Below are 12,537 nucleotides of genomic sequence, written 5' to 3' on the forward strand. Positions count from 1 at the left end.
CGTTAGGGGAAACCTTGCGAATGAGATTGATCACACAACACCATGAATCAAGGCCTTGGATGTCAGATGTCTATGCAGAGCAGGCTATATAGTCGCCACCCTTTACACGTGCTCGGCACACGCATCTCTATACGCGCCTTTGCACCGTTCATCCCAACTGCACCACAACCTGCCACGCAACTTCAGGTCCCATGCCCGCGACCATCTCACCGATGATACCTCTAATCGACTTTGGATTCTTCAATTCGCTGCCGTCCCAAGAGACTAGGTCCTGCCAGCAGTCAGTACAAAGTCGGCGTCTCATGCAATCAGCTTGCTCACCTGAGCTTCCGCCATCCTCCCACCAACGCGAATGGGCATCGTGGCGAGATCAAGTTGCTCTTCGATTTCTTCAGCAGTCATGAGGCCCGGCACCCTGAGTTCAAACAGCGACATGCCCTTGTTGACAGCCTCGCCAGCTTCAGCAGCCGTCGGATGGGGATAATCCGAGTAATCGTCTTGCTCTCCCTCGACGCCCATCTCCTTCCTGCGGCGCTCCCTAGACATCGAGACATACGGCTTCTTATCCAGCAGAGCGCGTAGTTCCCCTTCGAGCGGATGCCACTCGTACGTCTCAGGATCCAGAACATGCTGCGTCTTGTAGTCGCCCTTGTACTTCATCTTGACGCAAGAATGGATGTAGTATCCCATGTAGTAGTACTGGTAGCCGCCCTCGAGCGCCAGCGCAGCTTCTCGTAGCGCGCTCAACTTTCCGAATTGCCACTGCTCGTAGTCGGAATGATAGAGCATGTAGACACCGCTGACGCAGTGGGGTAGCAGATCGAGTACACCCATCGCAATGAGACGCCCATCGAGCCGGTAGCACTGGTGGTAGGATCCTAGGAGCTGCTCCTTACCTTCGACAGTCCTACTAGTCTGCTTCAATGGCGATTCGCACAGGAACCGCTTGAAACCGGATTGAGAAATCTCGTGGGGTTTCTCCTTGTGCACGTTTTGCTGGTAGTTCTTGAACAGCTCATACTTTTCAAGCGTGAAGGCCGCTGGCTCGAGTGTCACCTCAAAACGGTGTGTGGGCTCAGGTGGCCGTTTGACATTGTCGTATTCCGTCTTGTGAATCTCACGAGTGAGATCAAACGTGTTTTTGAACCGAGCTTTCTCCCTGGTGACGGTCAGCCCAGTAACACCTCTGCTGTACTGTGACGCACTCTTTCGATATCGGGTAGAGCCTGGAAGCCTCTTTCATATAAGACTCGCCCAGCACATGGTCGTTCCAGTGGTTGACCGCTTTCCTCTGATCCTTCGAGGGCTTGAACGAGGCTACGGGTAGACTAGTCTCGGGTAAGTCTCTGACAGGACGTTGCTGCAAGCCTCCCTACCGAATCGTGTAGTGCGGACAGCAGTGTCGCAGCACATCTGGCTTGTAGAAGATGGTACCAGATCTAGAAGCCGCTGTCAGCTGCTATTGTAGGCATAGTGCTGTGTGTAATGTGCCGTGCATGAGTGGGTCGTACCTTCTCCAACCGCGGTCCACCAGAAGCTGGTAGACGTCGACGGTCAAGCTTTTCGACGAGAAGTAGTAACTTGCTCCTAATCGAGTAAGGTCAGTCTGTGCTCTCGGCTCGCAGCCTCATTCCGATTTTCCCCGCTCAAGTTACCAGAGCTCATGATCGCGACGAAGATGTGCTGTGATGCAATCAATCTCACGATTTTAGATTTACATCATGCAACATCTGGACGTGTATACGAGCCGACGCAGACGATGCTTGGCGGCAATGCACCGCTCGGGCATGTTAGGAACGGGCAAGACTCAAAGTTCCATGCGACGCGGGGCTGCACGTGAGACAGGTAACCTTAACGGAACATCAAATGCAGGCGAGAAAAGCGCCGGACGCAAGACTGACGGCCGTTGACGCCCATTGTTCGTGTGAGATGGCTTGACCGCTCTGACAGCGGTATGCAGGCATGACGATCCAGGCCACGACCGAATAGGGACGACGATGAAAATCCACGTACGAGAGTTTGCGGTTCTGCTGCCATTCGATGCGTCTTTGCAGTACCCGCACGACTCACTACTGTAGCCTGGAAATGGGCGTTAGCAACTCGTTGACGGCCAGGGTCTGCAATGCGACGTCCGTATTGCTGGGAGCATCACAGGTACGTGATGTCCAGCCAGACAGGCACGAGCCGGAACCCAGGGAAATGGTTGGAGCAGAACATACCGAAGGGCGTCACACTGGACTGCATGAGGGCAGCATAAGCGTGGGAGCTGGTGGGGGTAGTGGTCCGCCGCGGCTTCGAGCGTCGTCGCGGCGGCGAGCAGTGGCAGCCGGAGGGAGAATGAATAATAGCTCCTTGTCCACGCCCACTTGCTACGGAACAGGGCTCTTGGGGGGACGGTCGGGTGGCAGGCCAGGCGGTCAGCGTGTGGAATGGCGACGGTGGTTCTGGCGGACAGGGACGATCGGTCGCGGGGTCAACACACACACAATGCAAAGGTTGTTGTATCACGGCGCGTGCAGGGCGCGCAACCAGAGGCTCTGATCAGCGTCTACACGGGGGCAATTGCTCGTTTTCTAGTGGGCAGTGTGCCCTTTGAATGCCTGTACGTCATCCAGAGGACAGGACAGGCAACAGAGAAAGCTGCAAGCGGCGCGCTGGTCTCGCGTGCCCCGCCAGCTCCCTATGCAGCGCTGGGACCGTAGACGGCCACTCTCTCGTGCGCCGATAGGTGAGGGTCAGCAAGTCAGTGCCTTGTCTGGCTGCCGTTGATTGCAGTTTTGTGCAGCTCTGTGCAGACACCCCGGACAAAGCTCCTCTTGCAGGCGGGCCTTGGCGACAGGCGTGACGCTCCGCGAGCCCTTAGTTTCCACGTAAAAAGTCCCTGACCCGGAACCACCTACTAAAACATCCATCCACCATGCCGAACTTCTTTGCTGCTCGCAGGCTCCTTCAACACCCTCAGCCCCGTCATCCGCGGGACTGAGCCTCGCTCAGCCCTTTTGCCTACCATACCCTCTCCCCCTTCACACTTGACACTACTCCTTGCCCCCCGTGAAGCCACATACACACACACACACACACTCTCTCCCGAGCCACACCCTCGCTGTCTGCTCGGCTGCTTTCCTATTTCACCGCCTGGCTCGCCTCTGCTCTTCCGACCCAGTCCGTTGTTGAGTCTTGCTGCCGTCGCGTCGAGCGAGTCGCATACAAGCGGTGCCACACATATCTCTGCGCGCCTCCCCCTTGCCGACATTATTTCGACATGGCCGCTACCCAGCAGCTGTCGATGCAGTCGCGCACCGGTCGCGTGAACCAACGTAAGTCTTGCTCACGAGACCCCACAAAGTCGCATCAAAAAAAATCCAAATCCCCTTTCCGCGAATTTCCCCATTCCCACACTCACCGCTTTGGGTTTCGGCTGATTGGCGGCAGGCTATGGGTCCCAAGGCGAGCGGCTAGTCGCCGGTGTTGTCCCGCTTTCCGCCGACAAGTACTACGTGCTGCTCATCCAGTCCACCAAGCGCAACGGCTGGGTGCTTCCAAAAGGCGGCTGGGAGACGGACGAAGCGACGGCCCAGGACGCCGCCAAACGCGAGGCCTGGGAAGAGGCTGGCATAATATGCAAAATCAACTACGACCTGGGCCTGATTCCGGAGAAGCGAAGACCCGACCAGCTCACCTCGCAGGCCCCAAAGGCCTCGTACCATTTCTTCGAGGCGACCGTCGAGAAGCAGGAGGCGCAGTGGCCGGAGCAGCACAAGCGAAATCGGAATTGGTTCAGCTATACCGAGGCGCGACAGGCCTTGGCGGAACGGCCAGAGTTGCTCGACGCGCTGGACCGGTGTACCATGCATCGATCATAGATGGTTGACCGGTGCTTGTAGGTGCGCAGAGCCGCACACAGGCACCACGAGGCATCCTGGGCGCATATCTCATGTCTCAGGCACATGTTCTCATCTTTTCTTTCTTTCTTTCTTTCCTTCTTCTAATACTGCATCACTACGGCATCTCAAAAGCGTCGGCGGAAACCATAGACATTGGGCATTGTACTGTCTACTCTACATTTGGCGTTGTGGTCGCTTTTCGAGAGGTAGAATGATGCATTCCCGCTCTTGGGCTACAAGAGCATCGGACCAGCTTGGTTCGCAAACAATGCAATTTGGCTCTGCCAAACTACAATCTCCGCTCTATTGGTGCGGTCGTCTTTCCGAGTCTCGGCTTTCAAAAGCAATGTACAAAGTTTCGCGTCAGCGACCAAGGCTCGTTCACACAACGAGGGCTAATCCACCCCGTACTATCCATGCAGCTATTTGGTCCATAAGCTGCATGCAGATCCGGGATTACCGGGTGGTGGAACTCCTAAAGTATCTCGCACGGTCTATAACGCTTAGTGATAGACAGAGCTTTGCTGGGAGTATGGTTGCACTAGGACACGGTGTGAGGACACTTGCATTATTTGGATTGAATCCCGCCCATCCAATTATGCATAGTTTAATTCTTCGTCAACATTAAAGGCAACATCATCACACTGATTACAGCACCACCAGGAACCCCTTAATCTAAGGTCGACTCCCGTGAACTCAGCATCGCGCATCAAACCATTCACATCTCATCCCATTCCATCCTTGTCCCATCAAAACGCCGTCCTCCCCGTCTTAACCCTCTTCAACACGCCCTCATCCGCCAACCTCTCAATCATATTATACAGCACAAAATCACACCCACGCTTCACCACCAAATTAATCGTCACAGGCACCATTTCCTCATGAAACGTAACATTACTCCTATACCCCACCTGCCCAATCGGCACGGTAAAATCCGCACACCCAAATATCGGACAGATACCCGCGCCCGTGATCCTCGCCCCCGGCGGCGTAACAGCCAGATACGACGCGTCGGGCGAGTCATTAAGTTCCTTTTCGCGGAACGAGGGGAGGCCGCCTGTGCCGATGTCGTAGAGCATGATGGACTCTGAGCAGGACTCTGGCGTTGAATATTGTAGTTCGCGCTCGTACCATTGCACGGCTGTGTTCTTGGTGACGAGCGCTGCGTCGTAGGTTGTTTGGTTCACGCGGCTTTCGTTGAAGGTGGACCAGCCTGGGCGGCGCGCGGGGTCGATGGGAGGGAAGCGGCCGTCGAAGAGGGCGGCCCAAGCTGTGAGGAGGGGTTTGCCGACGACGGTCCACGCAGACCATGTGTTTATTACGCTGGTGGCGGCGTTCATGGTGGTGAAGTTGCTGGCGATGGGGTTGGAGAAGTTTTGGACCGTGGCGGTGAAGTTGAATTCTTTGACTGTCATGTTGAAGATGCGGGACAGGTTTGCGATGAAGTCTTGCAGAATGGGTTCTGCGGCGCTGTTGTTGAGGGGCAGGTAGTCGGTTGGGTATAAGATTGTTTTGGGGAATGCGGCGGTGTCTGGGACGGAGAGGGGGGATAGGCCGGTTATGGATACGTCCTGGTAGAGGGAGGGCGTGTACCAGGCTTTGGAAAACTTGATCCATTTGTACGGGTCGCGGGAGAAGACGCCGGCGGTGTCGGTTGCGGCGCCTAGGGGAATGACGCGTTCGAGGGATATCATGCCCTGGCTGGGTCGCTGGCCGTATACACCGGCTACTGCGGCTGGGCGTCTCATAGAGGAGCCGGTGTCGCTTCCAATGGCGTAGTCTAGCCAGTCATATGCGGCGATGGAGCAGCCGCCGCCGGATGAGGAAGCCGAGCACGTGAGCCATCCATCTCCTCTCGGGTTGAATGGGTAGTGCTCGTCTTGCCATTCCCAGGGGTTGGCACCAGAGGCGAACTGAGCGAGCTTCTGTTTGCCGACTACGACGCCTCCGAGATCGAGAATCTGCTGTACTGAAGGTGCTGTGCCGTTCGCGATTGGTGTGATACGAGCCCATGCTTGACTGCCACCGGAGGTTTGCAGGCCTTTGACGTCGTACAGGTCCTTGATTGCGACGCGCTCGCCTGCGAGGGGTCTGTCGTCGCCCCAGTAGTAGATGCGTGAAGGAACAGGAACCATGGGATCCCAGAATTTGGGCAGGAAAACACCGAGTGGGTTGTGATTGTCTTGTCCGTCATTCGCGTCGTAGGCGCCGAAGAGAAACGTCCTGTAGGTATCTGGGTAAAGCCGATACACTGTAGCAAATCTCACGGAACCGTCCTCGACAGATGCGAGGTATGGGCCAGCGGGAAGCTCGACAGGTGACTGAAGTACCACCTTATTTGCTGAGGCGCCTGCAGTGACCGAGGCGTCTACGAAAAGCATGCTCGTGTTGAAGGAGGTTGCTAGGTAGTCGACGGCAGAAGCATCCAAGGTCGACTTGACACTCGATGAGAGATAAAGCCCGTCCAGAAAGTCATGGCTAAAGACGTCGTCGCCCTCGAGGTACGATGCTATGATGCTCGCTAGAACATCCTTCGTGATAGCGGTCTCGTTGGTCCTGACGACAGTGATCGGAATCGACGTAGATGTGCCAGCCGTTGCGCAGCCAGCGCTCGCCTTCGGGTACTTGGTATTTGCCAGGTATGAAACATTCCCCAGCTCAAAAATTGTATCACTATACGGGTTTTCCAGAACGAAGCTGTAGAGATTCCTCTTGACAACGGGAGCGGCCAAGGCGGAGATGGACGCAAGAGATGCGGTCAGCAATCCGGAGAAGAGAATACGGCCCGCCATGGTGAGCGTGTTGTGGCTGGCACATCTACCAACTTCCAGATCGCCATTGGGACTCTTTTATACACTTCGGGTGTATCACAGCCAATACTGGCTTGATACCCAAGATAACCGGACATACAGAGATGCCTCTTTTGCTCATGGTAAGCAGTACCACGCTGTTGCCGAAGCTGCTAGTGACTTGGCAAAATGCGGGCTGCATCTCCACAATCGATGGCTAACCGGATGCAAATCGCCGATTCGTTGCTTATCGCATATCGGATGGTGTTTATAGTCATCGGAATGGCATTCGTTATCAATCTCTCCGATATGTGCTAGGACGTTGACCTGCGTGTCGGCTGAGATGCGCCGATTGCGCTTCCTCGTACTTCCGGAAATAATGCGGGTACCCCACGTGCAGTCCTATGGAGTTAGTCTAAACTTCCTATGTGAATCTGCTTCAATCGTTCAGAATGTAATGCGCAACTGAAGGCGATCATCGTAAGTGTGGTTGTGTTGGTTTGCAATTGAGCTTGTGATGTTCCTTGGGACGTGAACGTGACTGCTCCACAATGACTTCATCTCGGGGAGCTATTTCTTTGATCCGTCAAGAATATTATCGTGCGACGACAAACAGCGCATTCCAGCTTCAATATTATGAGCATGGATCAAGACTCTGTATCCGTCTACACGAATCACGAACCGGCTTCGCTTCGCCCCGTTGCCGACCCGCTGACGGTCCTTCCTCCGGAGATCGTGCTCCGCATCCTCGACTTCACACCCGTCTCAGCCTTAGCATCTCTTACCGCTGCATCTCGCGCCTGGCATCAGTTCATCGACAAAACACACCAAGAAGCCATCTATTCTTCTCCGACTAAGACGTCGCAATCGCATGCGGCCTCTCGACAACCCCGCACCACACGCGACTTGTCGTTTGCGGAAGACTACACCAGCTTCTCCAAGTTTTTTGAGAACCTAACATCATGGAAAGATCTTTGTAAGCGACAAACGCTTCTTGCGCGCAACTGGGCCTCATCGCGACCCGTCACACGACAATCCATTCTGCAGGTCAACAATAATGCAGTATGGCGGTTCAAAGCCGATTTCAAACGTCGCCTTTTCATATCAACATCGCATGCTGGTGGACTGAGTGTGACTGACATGGACACCGGCAAAATCCTGTGGCAATTACCTTCGGTTCTAGATTCGACTTCTGAAGATGCCATCAGACCGTATGCGCATCTGGAGTATCAGGATGGAATGGCCGTGTTTGACCGCGAAGGGGATGCAGTGGAGGTCTGGCAAACAGACCAAGAAGGTACGGCCAGAGGAGAATTTCGACGTATGGCTGTTCTAGATCATGATTGTCAAACAAGAGGATTCCAGCTTTCTTACTGGACACTGGTTGTGGTCGCCGTAGAGGGCCAGGGCTTCGTGTACGATATGAAGCAGAACCCACCAAAGCTGACTACGCACCTGAAAATCGAAGAAGACGCGGTAGGTCATCTCGATCAGAATGAGGACGTGGTGGTGTATTCCATGGGAACACGTGGTTATCATGTGTACGACAAGAAGACTGGAGAGGCCTTGGGTACGCTACAGCCGTCGCAGTGTACAGAGAAATATCACGTCGAGCCCTTGCCGCCCACCGAAAGCCCTGATTCCAACGCAGCTTTGGCCGCGTTGAGTACTGGTCGCCCGTCGAAACCGATATTCCCTGCGTCACACCCCAGCAAAAACCGCTTGAAGCCGATTCGACTCGATAAAGGTCCTCTTCCTAGGGCCTCCAGCAGCCCAAACGAACCAGATAACGATGAAGATGAATGGGGTGCTGGTATGCTAGATCGCGATAGTAACCTTTTCGTGGGCTTCTCCCGGCTTGGCCATGTCTTCGTGTGTTCCGACTTCCGCAGAGCACTTGAAGACGGGGCTAAAAGCCTGGCGCATCATAGTCAGATTCTAGAGTGCGAGTCCGATGGTTCAAGCTTCGACCTGGGTGGTTGGCTATCTGTTCGCAACCATCGAATCATGTTTGAGATTATGAACAGAGCCTTTGTCGTTGCGCTCGACAGCGAGAATCGCATCAGCGTCAATGAGCAAGCCGCTGGACGGGCACCCTCATACTGCTACCTTAACAGTTCCGCGCCGCAGCTCGCGTGTCCGATCAGCTTCATGGCGCTGTACGATGATTGTATCATGACGACTTATGCTGTAATGAACTGTCCCCCGCAAAGATGATATACAAGAGCTAACAGCGGGCAGACACTAGGTGAAAGGCGCGACGGACCGAACCCGGAGAATATTCGTCTCTTCCCAACGAAAGCGATCCGCATCATCAGCCTTGCGCCTGACCTCGAGAGCGGGGATAGGGCGATGAGGGACGTGGAGCATCCAGCATCTGCGGAACCAGCGGAGCTCATGGACCCGCCTCACGATATAATGATGCGGTTGTTGTCCATGTTTCGACCTCCTGATGAAGATGATGCGAATGGTTGGCTTGATGCCTTGTCTGATGTGGACGAGGATGAAGATGAGGTGCACGCCTGACCTTCGCCGCAGTCATACTTCTGGAACGAAGCAAAGCGAACACTACGAGTCTCTCGACTTTGGAAAGGCATCCAGGGGCCATGTTGTCATGATTTAACATCGTCAAGATTTCCATGTCTGCGTGATTGCCCTTCTAGCACGATTGGACACTGGCGGTGGGTCACAAGTCTGCGAGAGGCACGAAGATGAATAGATATAACTCCCATTGAATGACAAAGTAAGGTTGACTATGTTGAATAATCAACCTTAACAACAATTTAGAACACTGAATACCTCTGAGCACAGCCTCACCCCAGCCCTCTTGTCCCTAAGGATACACCAGTTCTATCCCTGAGGCCTAACGGGCGGGAGGGTCCTCGACGTGCCTGGACAATTGCCATCCCTGCAAGTCTCCGGTAGAGCAGGTGGAGCGACAAAGCATACGTTGGCCTGTGTACCCTCTGGACAATTAATTCTGCCAGCGACGGCCCAGTTCCCACAGCCTCCCGGATTCAAGCCAATGCGAAGACCACATCCTCGATTTCCTGCATCGGTGATAAAAATGTCAACAGTGCCAGTATCTCCGCCAATCAATTGGAAGACCCGAATTCTTGGTCCGCCGGGGAGCTGAGCGAAACTACGGGATAGAGTAATTAGTTGATCGGATTCTTATGTCGCAAAGTCGAGAATGAATAGAGATATCATACCCTCGCACACAGCATTGCGTGGGCCCTTGGCGAGTTTCGAGGCCCTTCACAGGGACGATCGAGATATCGTCGGGAGCAGAGGCCGGTGAGCAATAGCCAGCGGCGGCAAGGATTGAAGTAATGATGAATAGATGGAACTTTATGTTTTCAGAGAGAGATGTTGACAGTTGGTGCTCTTTGTTGTGAACATGAGCTGGAAGATGGTGGTGTCGGAAAAGTTGAGGGTTCAGCAGACTTCTTATACATGATCAGAATTCTCGACTTGAGATTAAGATTTGATCGATATCATCACCTGAGATGGCATTTAGAATGGCATGTCAGTGTATCTGACTTCGAGAGAATGCGGTTGCGTGTCTGTAGAGGTTGATCCTGGTAATGTCTTATTTTTAATATAGTGCTATCAGCACTAACCAAAAATCGAACGACACGTCTAGAAACAAAGGCAAGAATGGATTACGTGTACCTAGTATATACTAAATTACATCGGGACGGAGAATACCTTCTCCTAAGTATTTGTAGGAACCAGCGGCTTGGACGAGGGTCTGTGTAAGTCCGCATCGTTTGTAGTTAGCGGCAATTTTCTCAGTGGCCTGTCAGAGAGGAAAGCCTCACTTACTTCTATCATAGGCACAAGATACATGAATTATGCAACACAAATTAGACATGTGTATGCGATGAAGACTCTAGCTACCTACAAGCTGTGTGGAAGACTGCAGCTGGCCTCAGTGGTCTGATCGTGCTAGATACAAACCTCAGATATACAGTCAGCGGCTGCTTTTCTACGATTCTACCTGGGTGTACCCATGTACCGGCGTAACTTCGACTCTGTCCACTGGTCGGTCATCAGATGGTACGTGAACTCGCACATGCCAGACCAAGTCGCAGGGAACGGCGAGATCAGTATCGTACCATTCATTCTCACCCGGCGCAACAGGAACTCACAGGTAAGTTGAATATGACGCTTACAATTTACTTGCTACTGGCAAGACAGCGGCTGGCAACACGGATGCGTTTAGCGTGATGCTGTCCGTGGTTGTGGTCAATTAGTCAGAGCCATGGGGTGTATCGTAGGTTTCAATTTATACGAGATCGCGCAAATGCATCATGCTAATTATAATGTAGGTGTAATCGACTCACTAGTGTAAGCTCTTTGATAGGATACAACGAGTGGACAGATACGCCAGTGCCTAATAAACAGTCGTAGTACTTGGAAGAACAAGGACTATGTCGGGATTCAACCAGTTCCTCAAGTTGATGGGCTAGGGGCGTGGGAGGTGACAGTGAAGCAGATAGAGTGTGAGACGTGATGTCCTGGTAAGGCAGAGCTTGCGGTGGATGTAACAAGGATGATAGAGTTGAAGGTGGTGGCAGATGCGGCCGAGGCGGAGAAGGATCGTAAGGACAGATGAGAAAGCCCATGGTAGATGTGGAACAAAGTTTGCGATATACGTATCACTGTTCTAGACCCAAGTCGATAATCTGTTACATTCTTCTGCATGATGTCGTATGATTAACTTTCCTGAACTCTTTTCGAAGATGTCTTCCGGGCAATAGGTACATGCGGGTAGTAGACGAATGCTCGCGAAAGGTTCTTTTTTGTCAGAGACAATTTCTCTACAGGACCGTTCCCGCACTGCCGTTTTGTCACTCTACGTTGGTGTGTTTCTTTTATTAACATGATGAACGTGCTGGTGATCAGACGCAGGCACAACGCTGTTGAATGACACTGTATCGGATCGTGGTAAAGGTGTATTGGTGTGCTTCTTTTGTCAGACCACGTCGGAGTCTGAGAGTTTAATGGACGGCTCGGATGGCGAGCGCGGTGTTTTAGAGGTGTCAGCACCCATGGGTAATCTATATTCGATCAAGGACACGCCATGAGACGTGTGTTGAGATCGAAAGCGGTGAGCAGAAACAGAAGAGCGGTGTGAGCGATGATCAATGATGAGAGAGGATTCGAACACGACGAGTGGGTGTATAACTTTTGCCAGAAGATGAACATGGTGTATGACTCGATGTTTCTTGAAGGAATATTCTCATCCTTCTGGAAGATATGTTCTCTTGGATGACACGTCCCGCTCGTTGATATGATAAACGTGCCGGTGGAAAGACGCAAGCACAACGCTTTTGGATTACCCTGTATTCAATCGCGGTAAAGTTGTGTTCCCCAAACACCGCCGAGAATCGCGGTACAGAGGTGACTCAGACGAACCCAGCGTACCAAAACCAAAGCCACACACAATCAACCGTTCCCTAAAGCTCAAACCTAATGATTATCGCGATGTAGTAGGCCTCCCGAGAGACCGAAAGGCCACTCTACACTCTTGTTTCCCAAACACCTTGCTTCACATGATACGTCCTGCGTAGTTGCCCTTGTATACGCTACAGTGCGTTGGACACGAGTCAAATACCGACCTTCCCCACCGGAAGATTGGATGCGTGATTTGTAAGGTCAGGTGAATACGAGAGACGAAGACTGTGCAAATGCTGTTGATGCAGGAGTACGATACCGTGGAACCCCGTCTTTGTAAACTCGGTCTTCGTGGACCAAACTTTGACACCAATGGTATCGACCTACACCTACACACCGTCGTCCATACGAGAAAATAAGATTGCGCTCGGGATCTGGATATATGAATGTCGTTCAAGTCC

General features: G+C 52.9%; 3 protein-coding genes across 3 annotated transcripts; 1 reads left to right on the plus strand and 2 right to left on the minus strand.

The window, feature by feature from the left end:
- Positions 1–94: 94 nt before the first annotated feature.
- On the minus strand, positions 95–2,567 carry ACET3X_009430 (uncharacterized protein). Its single transcript, XM_069455624.1, has 7 exons — positions 2,220–2,567; positions 2,014–2,079; positions 1,512–1,587; positions 1,377–1,439; positions 1,206–1,328; positions 322–1,159; positions 95–271 (listed from the first exon to the last, which is right to left on the minus strand). Exons 1-7 carry the CDS (start codon positions 2,242–2,244, stop codon positions 149–151), a joined length of 1,314 nt encoding a protein of 437 aa, XP_069303507.1. The 5' UTR covers positions 2,245–2,567; the 3' UTR covers positions 95–148.
- A 695-nt stretch (positions 2,568–3,262) lies between these two features.
- Positions 3,263–3,863, plus strand: ACET3X_009431 (uncharacterized protein; the record flags this gene model as incomplete). The annotated part of the gene is made up of 2 exons (XM_069455625.1): positions 3,263–3,317; positions 3,433–3,863. The coding sequence occupies 2 exons, from the start codon at positions 3,263–3,265 to the stop codon at positions 3,861–3,863; spliced, it is 486 nt and encodes a 161-aa protein (XP_069303508.1).
- A 770-nt stretch (positions 3,864–4,633) lies between these two features.
- On the minus strand, positions 4,634–6,676 carry ACET3X_009432 (uncharacterized protein; the record flags this gene model as incomplete). The annotated part of the gene is made up of 1 exon (XM_069455626.1): positions 4,634–6,676. The coding sequence occupies one exon, from the start codon at positions 6,674–6,676 to the stop codon at positions 4,634–4,636; it is 2,043 nt and encodes a 680-aa protein (XP_069303509.1).
- Positions 6,677–12,537: the final 5,861 nt, after the last annotated feature.

Source organism: Alternaria dauci, chromosome 9, assembly GCF_042100115.1.
Source record: "Alternaria dauci strain A2016 chromosome 9, whole genome shotgun sequence".
Taxonomy (NCBI): domain Eukaryota; kingdom Fungi; phylum Ascomycota; class Dothideomycetes; order Pleosporales; family Pleosporaceae; genus Alternaria; species Alternaria dauci.